The 15,132-nt window shown below is 45.6% G+C and overlaps 1 protein-coding gene across 1 annotated transcript in view; it reads right to left on the bottom strand.

Annotated features, from left to right (window-relative positions):
- LOC120529056 (E3 ubiquitin-protein ligase TRIM16-like) overlaps positions 1 to 7,022 on the bottom strand; it is a 32,273-nt gene extending 25,251 nt beyond the window's left edge. The window contains exons 1-2 of the mRNA XM_039753116.1: positions 6,444 to 7,022; positions 2,708 to 2,803 (exon numbers count right to left, since the gene is read on the bottom strand). Of these exons, the coding sequence (XP_039609050.1) occupies positions 2,708 to 2,803; positions 6,444 to 7,022 (675 nt within the window). The remainder of the gene's footprint in view (positions 1 to 2,707; positions 2,804 to 6,443) is intronic.
- Between the last annotated feature and the right edge of the window lie 8,110 nt (positions 7,023 to 15,132).

Here is a 15,132-nt window from a genome sequence, read left to right as displayed (position 1 = left end):
ACTCAGCATGGGGGAACGGTCCGTTTCATGGCCGAGGGGCTCGTATCTGGGGAGGACCTGACTTTGAGGTTCCCCAAGTTGTTAGAAAGACCCCTTGACCCCAAAGTGACCCTACAGGACTTCCTCTTTATTGCCCAGAGTCGTTGTCGAATGATTTTCAAATAATGCCTTCTTGGCTGTGCAGTGTACAAAAGATGACCTCAAACTCAACAAGGAGGGTGGAAAGAATTTCCACAGGACCAGGAAATGAATCAAAGTGGTGGAGGAGAGAGAAAGTGAAAAATGAGAAGACTAGAAAAACCGAATGGACTAAGCAAGAACCACAAAACAAACTTGTAGTCAATTCAAGAAGTCATGAAAACCAGTCAATCGACAAAGAGAGAAAGAAGTGTGAAGCAAAGGTTTTGTTCTTTTAAGAGCGGAATTCAGTCACAGATACTCAGAGCATTTAACGTGTCACACTAAAGATGTCAGACGTCACATCGCGTTCAGTCACAACGCCAGCCATCAGCAGATGCTTCCAGGGGGACAGACTGACACAATTACAAAATAATAAGTAACCCTAACCCTAATGCCTAACCTGAAGGACGTCTTCTCGAGAAAAAACAAAAATGAGACTAGAAATGAATGTTAATTCACACCAAGTGACACGCAGCATTCACTCACATTAATAGAGCGCTGTCGTCATCGTTCTGTCAAGATGGCTCTCCTTCATTTGTCATCGTCCATCCTTGGTTTTCAATTATTTCTCTGGTATTCTTTGGTGTCTGAAAATATTTTAAATATTGTTTTGGGGATTTTAGAGGCCAAGATTTGGAGTGATTAGGTTTACATTTTGTTTTGCTGTGTCAAGTTGTGTTCTTCATGAGTGTCAGCATTGCAGAACCTTTTGTTGACAGTTGCTATGCAGTTACTAAGTAAGGTCAACGTCGTTCCCTTCCTGGCTGTCCGTAAAAAGACTTGGCCTTCTCTGTAGTGTTTCAATCTCATTTGTAGCAACAGGCTCTTCTGTTGTACAACTTATCTCTGGTTACGAGAAATGCTTGCACGGGCACTTCTCAAATTTGTGCCCCCCACTCTTCAGTTGAATCGCCACTCCTGTTCATGCTGGCCCTGCCGCTCACAGCACATTCACTGACCTGGACTTTGCAGACGATGATAGCTGAATTACAGCCAACAATGCAAGACACAGAAGAAGACTGAAAGGATTGGCCTACGTGTTAATGGCACGGAGACGAAGGTCACGAAAAATACGCATCACAGAGGGAGGCAGAATGGTCAAAGGAGTGATTGATTTCACCAACCTGAGGAGCATCATCAGGGAAAATGGCGGCACAGATGAAGTCACACACTGACAGATCAGGCAAGCGAATCTGGTCAACAAAATTGATCCACCTTGTGATAAAAGTAATAGCATTGTGGTATCAACGGTAATATATGCAAGGTGGGCAACGATGGGCATGGTCCTATGACTCAAGATGTTTCACCAAAGGTGCTTAAGGATGCAAATCAAAGTAATTGGAAGGGACTGTCACCATATGGGGTTACAGCAATGAACTGAAGACCAGCAAAAGGAGCCAGGGAAGGAAGGAAGGACCTTCTAGACGTTGTGGGTGACCTGCCATGAAGGCCTTCAGACCATCGACACTGATTAGGACAGAGCAGAAAACAGTGCTGCAGACAAGTCAGTGAATGAAGCTTACTGCCCTAATCACTGAAGTTAAATAAGTTCTCTTCAACTGTGGAACTGCGATTGCGGCCCTTCGATCACACGACACCCTGTCACCAGTCTTAGATTATTGTGCGTAAATCACAAGAGGGATCCACAGAAACTGCGTTGTAACCCTCAAAGCTGCTGCTCTGTGTTTTTCATGTTAATGAATAAGTGTTGGACACGGAGTATGGACACTTTATAGAAGCATAAGAAATTTGACAAATGAAAGGAGATCATTCAGTGCATCAAGATCACTCGTTTATCTGATTGCTAAGCTGCCCCAATATCTCATCCAGATCCTTCATAAAGGTTGTTCAGGTGTCTCCATGGCTCAGTAGTTTATTTCCAATTCCCACAACTCTTTGCATGACAAAATGCTTCCTGGCTCAGTCCTAAATACACCCCTCCGCCACCCAATATCCACTTCAAGCTCTTCAGTAGACTTGATGGCACCAAACTGGTAATGTGAGTTTGTAAGCTAGGAGGACAGAAAACAGTCCAACGTCATCAAAGGATTCAAATCCAAGACTAATGAGTAGTTTAGAGTGGACAATGAAAGGAATCCCCATAATGAAGATGCGCAAAGCGCAAACACCTCACGGACAGGAAACATACAACAATGGATGAGTGAGACACTAACCACTGGACCACCTTACCAACCTCTCATATCAAATATCAAAGCTTAAATAAAACTGGTGGAGCCCCAAATTGAGGTCTACACTTCATAACTAGTGGAGCACCTTAAGTTACAGAGTCAAAAATAAAGTTGTGTAAGTGGAGAAAAAATGACACAGTGGGATAGAAAACTCAGGACATTGGGGTTCTGTGGTCCAAATCTCTAATGAATAAAACAAGAAATGTCATGAAGGAAACAAGAAAGCGCCTACTCTGAGTGGACCCTTCTTATTATTACCAGTGAGATTCTGACGCCTCTTCTAGCATTAAATGATTTCTCCTGACCACGACATGGAATGTCTTCTTTATTTAATTCACCTTCATCACTTCTCCTGGCTGATTGGTCTCCCTCAGTTTCTTCTCTTGCTCCCTGAATCTCTTCTGGATTTCACTCAGTGTCATCCCCGGCTGCTTCTGTTTGGGAACAAAAGAGGACACAGATGTTATCAGAATTCAAACATCCTACAAGGATATCAAATATTGTCCACACATTTGTTGGATATTACTTTCGTCTTCAGATCTTTTGACGACACTCTGTGTTTCCAAATCTGAGGTCATGGACCTGAGCTGGAAAAGAATGGAGTGCACTCTCCAGCTTGGGGCAGAGGTGCTGGCTCAAGTGGAGGAGTTTAAGCAACTTGTTCACGAGTTGAGAGAAGGAGGGAGTGTGAGATCAACAGACCGGACCGAGATACATCAGCACTCGTGCAGACATTGTGACTGGTCAGTCATGGTGGAGAGAGTTGAACTGAAAGGCAAAGCTCTTCATTTTACCAGCCTTTCTATGTTCTTCTCCTCCTCATCTACAGTCACAAGCTTTGGGTGACTGAAAGAATCAGATCATGGATACAAGAAGATTCCTTTTCAGGGTGCCTGGACACAGACTTAGAGATGGGGTAAGATGTTTGGGAGGAGCTCAAAATGGGTCACTGCTGCTCCACATCAAAAGGAGCCATTTGAGGTGTTTTGGGGCGTCTGTCCAGGATGTCACCTGGATGCCTCCCTGCTGAAGTGTTTTGGGCATGTCCAGCCAGGAGGAGACCTTGGGGAAGACCTGGGACATGCTGACTTTATTACAACTCCCAGCTGGCCTTGGAATACCTGGGTGCCCTCCTGGAGGAGTAGTTGGAGATGGCAGGGCAAAGGAATGTTAGGGTAGCCCCATGACATGGACCAGAAAAGTGGAGGAAGATAGATGGATGGATGGATGATCTTTAAACAGGATGGAGTTTGGGTATGCACCATGCTACAAATAAAGAAGACTGTTTGAAGGCACCATGATGGACAGCTTGGTTCTTGATATTCAGAAGACCTGACATTAGGCTGATATATCTGAGATATATCGGAGACATCGCCCGTTGTTCGTTCCTATGATAAGTAAGTCTCTCTGAGTGCTGGGGAGAGCGGACTGTGCTTGTGTTATTCATACGGCACTCGTGTGTGTTAAAGTGCTGAGAATAACGTGCTGTGTGTACGTCTTTCATAAGGTACTTGTGTGGTGAGGGTCTGTGTCTGCGTATGTCTCTGTCTGTGTGTGTTCATCTTAAAGTGCGACAGGAGACCAACCCGGTGACGAACTTGATGAGCACACTGATCCTTAAAGAAAAGAGGTAAAGGGTAAGGAGAGGGAAATCCCACGATAATACAGCCATAAAACTGCACGACTTACTGGCTGTAACAGAACTTGGAAACGTTAATATCAATTGAGTTGGTGGCTCGTACATATCTGGAAAATCTGTGAACTGGCCAGTCCTTCAACATGCGCAGTGGTTACACGTTTCCCAGCTCACATGATAGTCATTTGTGTAAGCAAACCCATCTCTACCGTTTTCTTTTGCCGTGCAGTAACCACCAAAATTCTCAGTGCCCACATGAGACCCTGGCGTGCTTTGCAGTTCTGACTATTCTGGTCCTTTCGTTAATAAAACATAACAGGGTTTGGTCCAGACATCATTCGTGCATATTTTGCCCCGTTCACAATTCCCACCAACTCCGACCACTAAATTCGTCAAGTTTCTTGTTGATAGCCTCCTGTTAACATCTGATAGACTGGTAGACTTTTAAGGTCAGTTTCACTTTCTAAATCTTGTTACATAGACGCTTGCTGTTGTCATGCATGTACGCGTGGAGACCACCTTCCCGTTTCTATCAAGGTATGTGGCACCACCCTGTGATGAGAGAGGGGCACCATCACTGTCTTCTTTTTCACCTGCAATTCTGAGAGTCTGCCTTCAGCCCCAAGATGGCCCGTCCCGTCTGGTCAGCACACAACTAAAATCTGGTGGTCCTTGGAAAATGGCGGCTCATGCTGTGTTCCTGGCCAATGGAGACGGAGCTCCCCCTGATGAGATCCCTGTTCCCTTGCATTGAATTTTGCTCTTTTAGCAAATGTCTTTTTTTTCTTTTACTGACCAGAGGTCCGTAAATTAAACCAGCTGGTACCCTCACAGTCTGTCCATTGGTGACCCCTTAAAATTACTTGGCATGTGTTTGCTTTCCAAATATTTTTAAAATTCAAATTAACTCTTACAGCGATGTGATTTTGTTGAGCAAATTTATAAAACAATTCCATATATGAAGTATAAACTCATTCTCATTTGTAAGGAACAAAGCTAAGTTACCAAACAGGGTGGGCCGATACGAATAGTTGGTGGGAGCTATACTGGTAAGGGAGAGTGTGACAGCGCTTTATGACTGGGCTCGACCCAACAGAAAATGAAATGCTGCAGGACCTCATTCACCTCAGATCACGAGCGATGAACAGATTGACTCGTGGAAAAGCAACAAATACTGAAAGGGCCGTGGAGACCATCGAGAAGGATGTGTGGACCTGCAAGGATGGCACAGGACAAGATACAAATCAGGCAACGGAATACAAGTTGGTCACAAAACCGACATCAAGTCATAGGGATTGTCAGGTGATGGCGAGGTGGTGTTCACTCTTCAGATATGTGTTTTAGTAGAAAACTGGAGGAAGTCAACCAAACTTCCTACCAGGAGATCACATGCACCTCTAGAGCAGAATGAACCTCCAGTCTAAGGAGACACAGAAGTTGGGGAAAGGTTGTGCGTTAACTAAAGATAAAACGTGCATACCATCCAGGAGTATTACGTCCAGATTTGAAGTGGTAGCTCAGGATAAGGAGTCCCAGTGGGTCACCTCTAAACCAAAGGTAAGAAAAGGGGAGAAATAATAGTGGGGACTTAATTAATAGAAGGAGACCTCCTGGACACGTGAACCACTTCTTTGCCAGATCAGCAGCTCACTCGGTGGTCACTGTCCACATTGGAATGAGCGACACCAGTTAGACAAGACTGCCAAGTTCTCCAGGGTACATTCAAGGAGTCAGGTGCTAAGATTTGGGGTAGAACAGACATTACAACATCAGAACACTCTAGATGAGAAAAGGCCATTCAGCCCAACAAAGCTTGCCAGTCCTATCCACTTATGAGTTTTGAAAGTCCCTAATGTCTTATTGTCTACCACACTACTTGGTCGCTTATTCCAAGTGTCTATCGTTCTCTGTATAAAGTAAAACTTCCGAATGTTTGTGCGAAATTTCCCCTTAACAAGTTTCCAACTGTGTCCCCGTGTTCTTGATGAACTCAAGGTGGTCTTGTGTGCTTCCAGTGCCATGTGTCAGTCTAGGTACAATGTAGGGCATACCGTGATAGCACAGAGAAGGTGGTCTGATGTGACAGTCCATGTACTGTAAGACTAGAGGCAATCGGGACATTTCACATGTGGCTCAGCTTTGGTATAGGATGGGGGTAAAGTTTAGGGGTACGAGTTACATTTGGCCTTAGGGGCACCAATGAATCTGGAAGGCCTATGTGTATGTTAGCTGAGGACCATTTCACGTAGGCGATGGGCAAAGAGAGTTGTTTCCTGCCTTACGTCCCATGTCACCATGTCACAGCATGTCATGTTTCTGTACTGGATAAATCTGGTTCCTAAAACGGATGGATGTCTTTCTCTGTCCAACTGTATTTACAGATCACTTGACTCTTCTTATTGACTTAGTTTATTTGTGAAACACTAAATCTCACTCACCTGCTTTTTCTTTCCTTCCGTCTTCAGCTCGACAACTTTATGCCCCTTGTGTCCAGCCACCATGCACATCTTGCAGAGACACATCTCATCAGTCTTGCAAAATACTTCCAGGCTCTTGTGATGTTTTGCACAGAGCTTCGCCTTTAGATCTTTATCAGGATCAGCCAGCTTGTGGCCTTTCCGGGCAGCATCTCTGTAGTGGGGCTGGATGTGAGTCTGACAGAAGGAGGCCATGCAGGTCAGACACGACTTCACGGCTCTGAACTTCTTCCCACAGCAAGCGTCACACTCCACGTCACCAGGGCCGGTGCAATTCTGTGTCGAGGGAGGGCTGAGTTCCGTCTTCTTCAGTTTCTCGATGACTTCAATCAGCAGCGTGTTTATGTGCAGTTCAGGCTTCAGGATGAAGACGTGTCTGCACTGAGGACAGCTGTACACGTGGCTCTGATCCCAGCAGTCCGTGAGGCACTTCAGACAGAAACTGTGACCACAATTCAGGGACACGGGGTCAGTCAGGGTCTTCAGACACAACGAGCAGGCAAACGCATCCTGAAATCCAAATAGCCTGGCTTCGGCCATCTTCTATCAGAGGGAGAGAGGAAGATACAAATCAGACAAACAAGGAGGCGACTTTTAAATGTTTGTTGTGAATTGACACATTCATTGAGGGATCATTGTCTGCTCTGTCTTTACTTGGAGAAGCTGGAAGCTAATAATCCCATCAGCGGTGATCGGTGTGAAATGTGGTATTTATGGATTACAGACTAAAGGACATGAACATTTCCTGACCCAGAGGAACTTAACACTTTGTACGTTAGCTCTGGTCATGAGAAGAACATCCTTCTGAAATGAGCACCTTCTTCCTTGATGATTTCAGGAGGATTTTAAAGCAAGTCAATGTCCATCGGGCGTGGGATTTCAGTTCTGGCACTGAATTGACAGCTAGCCAGGAGGTAGAAGTACAAATGGAAAGAAGGTGAAAACCAGGAGGACAAAACTGGTGATCAAAAATGTGGTCAGAACCAAAAGGAAATTACATTTGGTGTAAGATGGATCTTTAGGATGTGCTGGATGTATCATCAGTGATGATCCTGGGGTCATTGTGGGATTTTAACATCAGACCCCCTTGACCAGAGGTGAACAGCAGCCACTCACTAATCAGCCCCCACAAGACCATCTAGTGGCTCTCTTTGCAATTTCTGTTTTTGGCTCTAATGGTCATCCTTTTGGCAGCCCCCATGATGCTCAGCATGTTCAATGCTTAACCATTCACACACCCAGGTGGCTGCAGGCCATTTCATCTGCTGGTGCTAAACCACTCTGCTGACACTGGGCCATTTTGATGCACGGAGGGCCAGGGCTCTGTACGGAGACCCTTGGCTGGGCTCCTTCTGCCTGTGGACAGGTACAAGACCTGCGTGCCGCCCTGACCCAGCGATTCATTCTTAAGCCTTGATGGCTCTTACACACTCTGCTGCAGATACATCTCACAATCGTTACACCAGCTAGCCTAATACACTAAAGTATGGAGCCGGTCAGATGGGCTGTGGTGACATTGTGGTCACTGAGTGGTTTACTACTTAACTGTTTGGTTTTCCTTTCTGTGTTTCAGCTTTCATTTTTATATGAGATTTAGAAACCAGCGTACACGAACAAAGACAAAGTGCAAGACTTCATCTCCCACATTCAGCACAACCTGTGGACTTCCATCCATGAACTAAACTCTGCCTCCAAAAGTAAACCTCATAAATGTCACAGAAACAGTAGAGGAAAAGGCTTAGTCAATTTCAGGGCAATTTCACAATGACCACGTGTGGTGAAGCGTGTGAGGGGTCTGTGACGGTGTGTGTTTTTAGATGAAACAGTGGGTGCTGGTCAGGTCAGGTTGGGGGGCATGTACTGGTACAGCACGTCGCCAGACCCACCACGCCAAGGGCGTCAAACTCCGGTCCTGGAGGGCCGCAGTGGCTGCAGGTTTTCATTCTAAGCCTCATCTTCATTAGTGACCAGTGTTTGCTACTAATTAACTAATTAACTTTGCTGTAGTTTTAATTAGCTTGACTCAGGCCCCTTAGTTAACAGCCAAACGATAATGACACACAAAACAAGCCGCCACATGACCAGCTCACCTGTGCCCATCACACAATATCTGAAAATAAAGAAAGGCGAAGGTCTCAGTAAGGTTGAGAGTAGAATGAGAGCAGCAACAAGCCTTGGAATTAAATCACGGGTTTAATTAACAGCAAGACTGGGCTTCTCATTAAGAGACTGGTTGGAGTTTGAAATCCCAGTTTAGCTGGTCATCTGTTGGCTCGTTTCACACCTCATTTCAGTTTGGCTGTCAAATGAATTAAGAAAGGAATCAATTCAGAGGAGTGAATCCTTAAAAACAGGGCTAATAAAATGAAGGGAAAAGGAGCCAATTAGCAGAGCAAACTGATTAGGGTTAGGGTGAGAATGAAAACCTGCAGCCACTGCGGCCCTCCAACACCCATGCAAAACCCCCACCCTCTGCAAATGACCCTCTATCTGCCACAGCCAGGTGTTACGTGGGCATCCCCTTGGCCTGGTCCAGCCACTCGGGTCCTGAGGGTCACCCTCAGGTAATCACGCCACATGGCCGTTGTGTCGTAACTGACGCTCCCTCACGGTGCAGGTCATGTGCCTCATTCAGGACTCGGTGAGCAGCACAAAGTCAGACCAGCGGTGTCGGTGACTGTAAAGCCATGAGACCCCCAGGATGGTCAATGAGGAAACTGCATTAACACATGAATGAATGATTGGTTCACCAGTTCCCTCATCGACACTCCGCAGGTTTGTTACGCTTGCCATCTACACCCACTAAGTATAAAGAAGAGAGAATCTGAAAAGGGAATAAAAGGATAAAAGCAAAGAAAACTGAGAGCAGAATCGTACTGGCGCCAGTAGGGCGGGCAGGAGGGGAAGCAGATAGGACCCCCTAACCCTAACCCCTGAATGAGTGGTACGATGCTCCAGGTGTGCTGAGTGGAGCAGCAAAAGCAGTCGGGCTCATGTAAGCCTACAGGGTGGTCCCAGTGGGTCCCACCCGAGGCAGCTAGGATGACAGGAAGTTGGTGGCTCAGCCCTTGGAAGGTAAACGGGGGAGACAACAGAAACAGAGAGCACTGGGGGTCAAGCAAAGGGTGGAGACGATCCTGACCGTCTTTATAATTGGGATCCATTGATTGGCTTTACCCTGTGACCCTGCGTTAGGATACAGCGGCTTGGAAAATGACAGACTGACCGACTGATTGGCTTCATCTTCAGGCCCTACTTCTCATGAGTTCATTATTTATTGAAAAATTGCATATTGCTGCACGTTGGTCGCGTTATTTGAATAATCTGCACAGAGCACTTTGCACCAACCTTGCCCGTCCAAGTCTTCATTAGAAGTCCATCCCTGATTTTAGGACTATCAATGACCCAGGATTCGCCCCCTGGCACCACACTGAACTGCACACTAACTACCCTGACTCTGTAGGTATCCTCAGTTATAACGGGGGGGCACCATTGGCACATACCCTGCATGTCTGTATTTATAGGATGGACATATACCGGGACGGCCCGGTGGCGCAGTGGGTAGCGCTGCTGCCTCACAGTTAGGAGACCCATCTGGGTTCGCTTCCCGGGTCCTCCCTGCGTGGAGTTTGCATGTTCTCCCCGTGTCTGCGTGAGTTAAGTTAGGTGCACTTGAAATCGTGTGTGTGTGCCCTGCGGTAGGCTGGCATCCTGCCCGGGATTTGTTCCTGCCTTGTGCTCTGTGCTGGCTGGGATTGGCTCCAGCAGACCCCCCTGACCCTGTGTTAGGATATAGCAGGCTGGACGATGACTGACTGACACATACAGGAGTCGCTGCCTACCAGTTTCTCTTCTGACGTTACGTTGGAGACACAGGATAATCCGAATTCTTCCTTTCCTTTCATGTCCTTTCTTTGCCTCCGTATTTGTTTTTCTGCTGTATTTACTTTTTCTTTTTATTCCTCAGGTTTATTTCCTATCATGTGTTATGGTCTCTCTGCTTTTCCCAAAGATCACATTCTGTTCTTTTTTGTCTATATACATATCTCAAAATTCAGTCCTTTAGAAACTGATGGAAGTGAATATAAAAGGCACAGCAATACGGCAAAGATTGAAACTGAAAAGGGAAAGAGTGCAAAACAATGAGAAGATCATGAAAACAGAGGACAATAGAGAAGAGGAAACATAAAAGTGAGATGAGCACTTGATGGACACGCAGGCACAGACACACACGGTCACACCAGACGGACAGCCTGTGATATATCAGGACACATCAGGATTATCAAATTAATAAGCAGACAAACTCACCGCTCAGGTAGTCAGAAGACTGCAGGGTGAAACTGGAGCTTCAGTTTCCAAATATGAAAAGAGAAGAATGGAGGATGTGAAGAAGACGTTCTGTACTGTCAGTTCCATTCACTAGAACAGAACACTTCACTCCATACCCACTGGTGCAGCAGACTGGGATCAGTGGCACCTATCGACTTCAGACGGACCCCCTTGTCTTATTTTTCTCACTTTATTTCTTGGCTCTCCGTCTTCAGGTCTCTGCCTGAGACGTCCGTCCAAGAAGACAGACGTGAAGAGCTCAGCTTCAGCTGGGGAGCCCATTGAGAATGAGCAGACCAGAATATGCTAAGTGTCTTTAAAAGGATTTAGTCATCATGTGCCTAAGGGGTCGAAACACTTCTACTGACTGCTCTGTGTGTCCAAGCACAACTGTTAACAGAGTTTGACTTAATAATAAGAATTCTCTGCATTTATACAGCGTTTAAACACTCAGCAATTGCAGCTTAAGGGCCCAACAGAGCAGAGTCCCTATTGGCATTTACGGGATTCGAATCCAATTGCCAGTGCAGACCCCTAGCCTCAGAGCCACCACTCCGCCATACCGGAGACTTTGGTCCTCCGTCCAGGACGCCACATTCACCTATCGGACGTGAGAAGCTGTGTGTTGGTGCTGCTCGGCCCATTTGGACAAATCACGATAAACGTTGGCAGTCACAATGTCCTCTGTCCATTTGTGTCAAAGGGAGTCGAGAGCACAGCAGAACCCACTGAAAGAAAAAACGAGAGCTCTGGGTACCAAAAAACCTGCCGTGCTGTCCTTTAGGGAAACAAATACGAGAAGAAGCAGCACTGGTGATGGACAAACTGCGCGAGTGCAGGGATGGCTTGATAGTTGTGGAAGACGAATGTTCTCTTCGTTCCCTTGTCCTAATTCATGTCTGAGAAGTAAGCTTTACTAAACCAAGTAACAGCCTGCTTTGTTTTAGCAAACAGAAAAATATTTGATCAAAGGACTCAAGGTCTGACATTCCACACATGAGTCTGCCTCACCACGTTGTCCCTTAGCTTACATCTCAACGCCATAACAAAGAAGGCTCAAGGATTGTGCATAATAAAGTGTTGACTGTTACATTTTATAATGATATTAAATCACACATTCTAGGGGTATAAAACTGGAGCCCACCCAACAGACGGGGTCCAGAAGAGCCCTGACGCTGTCGTGTATATTTGATTGTCTGCTTTTCTGAAACTCTTCTCACCGTGACTCTGAAAAATAAAGCTGCTTTATAACCGCACCTGCTGTCGGGTCTGAAGTCTTCGTCCACACAGTCAACAGGGGGCACGGCTCATTTTAAATACCGTATGTACTCACATTTAAGTAAGTCAGGGCTTGATTTTACCGTATAATTTTATAATGTCTGTCGTAAAAGTCGAATGTGGAAAACTCAACGCTATTGGCCCAAGAGATTACGATATGCTAACGCCTGCCCACCTGAGAGAGTAACCATGGGGCACACGGCCTTTTTATTTAGTATGTATTGTGCCTACGTGACCACACGGTAATACCCAATTATTAACTAATTAGTACGAAGCGACGTTTGCACCGTTTAGTGTTTTTTGTATCTCACACCCTCATACACCTTTATCGTAAGAGCATCCCTTATCTACGATTAGAAGAAAATATGAAGCTGGTTTTAAATTAAAAGTAGTGAAAGAAATTGGTAACTGTGCTACTGCAATAAAATTCGATGCGTCTGAGAAACTGATGGGAGATTGGAGGAGACAAGAAGATGTAAAAAAAGAAAATGAAAGTGTCGTATTTTTGAACGGGTGTATAAGTCGGGATCTGATTTTATGATCGATTTTTTCAAGTTTCATGACCCGACTTATACGCGAGTATATACGGTATGCTGATGCTCAGGAAGAGCAGCAGATAGGATGTCCAGTGGTGGCCCTGGGGCTCGGGATCTGCACTGCCAATCGGAAGGTTGCTGGTTCGAATCCTGTAAATGCCAAGAGGGACTCTGCTCCGTTGGGCACTTGAGAAAGGATGTCCTTATCCTGCAATTGCTGAGCGCTTTGAGGAGTGAGAAAAGCGCTATAGAAATGCAAAGGATTATTAATAATAGAGAGTCCCAGCATGGCAGTGTCCTTTCAAGGGCACTACACTGGACATATGAGGGATAGGAAGACATCAAAGAAAAACAGAACAGAATATGGATATCATCGAAACAATAGTATAGAAGAGATGATAACCACTAAAGAACAAGGGATCAGTACGAGAGATTGGAAATCAGAAGGCCATCAAACACTTTTCCATACCATGTGGTGTATAGTTCATCGTATAAACAATCTCAATGTGTATTAGTGCCATTGCCAGGGTGGCTCTGAGGCTCGGGATCTGCACTGCCAATCAGAAGGTTGCCGGCTCGAATCCTGTAAATGCCAAGAGGGACTCTGCTCCGTTGGGCACTTAACCTGCAATTGCTGAGAGCTCTGAGTTGTGAGAAACGCGTTATATAAATGCAAAGAATGATTATTATATTACCATTACATTAATCACACTCAGTGATTCACCTCAAACAGATCATATACTGTATATGCCCCCTGGTGAAATGTCCCGAGATGCCCATCACCACCCCAAAAGTCTGGCAAATCTATCCAAAAGACATGAGGTAACCGTAACCCTCGTATCTGGAGGACAAACACCTGAATATCGGACTCCCACCTGGTCTTCTGGATGGCATAAACTGTTCCAAGTTCAGATTCAAGAGCCCTGGACACACGCTATGTATGTCAACTCCGGAAAGAAATGTCATGATTTGTCACGATTTTGGGTCCTCAAACGCCACCCTGGTTTAATTCTGTTGTCCGGCGTCGCTGGGGGCGTGGCCTCTGAGGTCGTGACCCTTGCATAATTGATGCCGCCTGATAAAAAGTTGAGCCCCTTGTCCAATCTGCTGATGCCAGTACTGTAAAGAACTCAGACTTTAGAGCTGCCCTCCTTTCTCTCGTGTACTTTTGTTTTTGACCTTCTTGTTCTCTTGACCACAATTGTCGGGTCTCACATTGGGCTTTGGTTTCGTTTCGCTTTCTAACTTTTTTGTTTTTGTTTTTTATCACCAGTTTATCTGCCAGTTTGCTAACAGAACATTGCATTTGAATTAAATGTTCAGCATGTCTGGACACCATATTGGTCCCTTTTTCAAGGGTCTTCCAATACAATAAGTGTGCAGCAAAGCCGCTTGAAATTGTAGAACAAGAGGCCGAGCACATAAAACGAATTGCTTTGAACAAGAAACTGAATCAATGATTATGTCAAAAATAAATGTTCATACCAAACAAGCAGAAGATAAACTAAGCAGCTCTCGTTTGTCAACAGGCAAAGTGTCAGACGGCGGTCACGCACAGACAGCATGTGCAGCTTCCACCATCAAACAAACTCGAGCAGAAATAGCAAAACGCTGCAGAGCACGCAATTCATTTAAAACAACAAATGATTCGTTTATTGGAATAAATAGAAACCTGGCTGTCGTGGGGAAAACAGCTCGGGTTTGGCACAGTGCATCCTGGGAATTTACAAAATGTCCAGTGTGGCCGCGTGCAGGAATGACAGGCAGGCAACAATGAAAAGCTGGGACACCAACGGGGTCGTCCTGTTTAATCCGGTAGAGTTTTGTGCTTAAAGAGCAAGACCCTCTGGCAGAAGGGAAAGTAAAGGCCGCTCAGACGGGTGAGAATGGATTGGTGTTAATGGATCCATTAATGAATTACCACCTCTTCTTTTTGGCAATGGCGGTAATAAGCAAAGGCCTTTACACACTCCTAGTCCATTTGCATTGGTCCGAATCGCGGGACGTTTCGTTACTTTGTTTCAGTTCCCAATTAGTTTGGTTGCGATTCAAGTGAACTCAACATATCGATAAACTTCTTTCATTGGCAGAAACGTGCTTTCCCAAAAAGAGGGTGCACGGCAAAGGTTAACGCTGAGGTCACCGTGATTACTAAGCACAGCTGGCATTCACAATTAAAGTGCAGTCAGAAAATCTCGGCCACTCGGCACGCCGCGCTGTGACGCGTTCACACACAGTTAGACTAAAGGCGTTTTACATTCCTGCTCTCTTCGCTTGGCTCCGCATCAGGAGACGATTTGCTCCTTTGTTTCAGTTTCCACTATCAATAAACACCCTGCAGGCGTATCGTGGGTGGCATCAGGCAGAAACCTTCCCAGGAACAAATATGATTGAGGTGTTTGTGCACAGCCACGTTTTTTTGATTCATTTACCAAACACAGTTCAATGACAAAAACGTCTGTTATGGAAGAACTGGGAAACTAAGTAAGTGCTGCTCCTCACGGTAC

Source organism: Polypterus senegalus, chromosome 4 (assembly GCF_016835505.1).
Source record: "Polypterus senegalus isolate Bchr_013 chromosome 4, ASM1683550v1, whole genome shotgun sequence".
Classification (NCBI taxonomy): Eukaryota; Metazoa; Chordata; class Cladistia; order Polypteriformes; family Polypteridae; genus Polypterus; species Polypterus senegalus.
The sequence above is the reverse complement of the archived record's forward strand: the minus strand, read 5'-3'. Positions and strand labels throughout refer to the sequence as shown.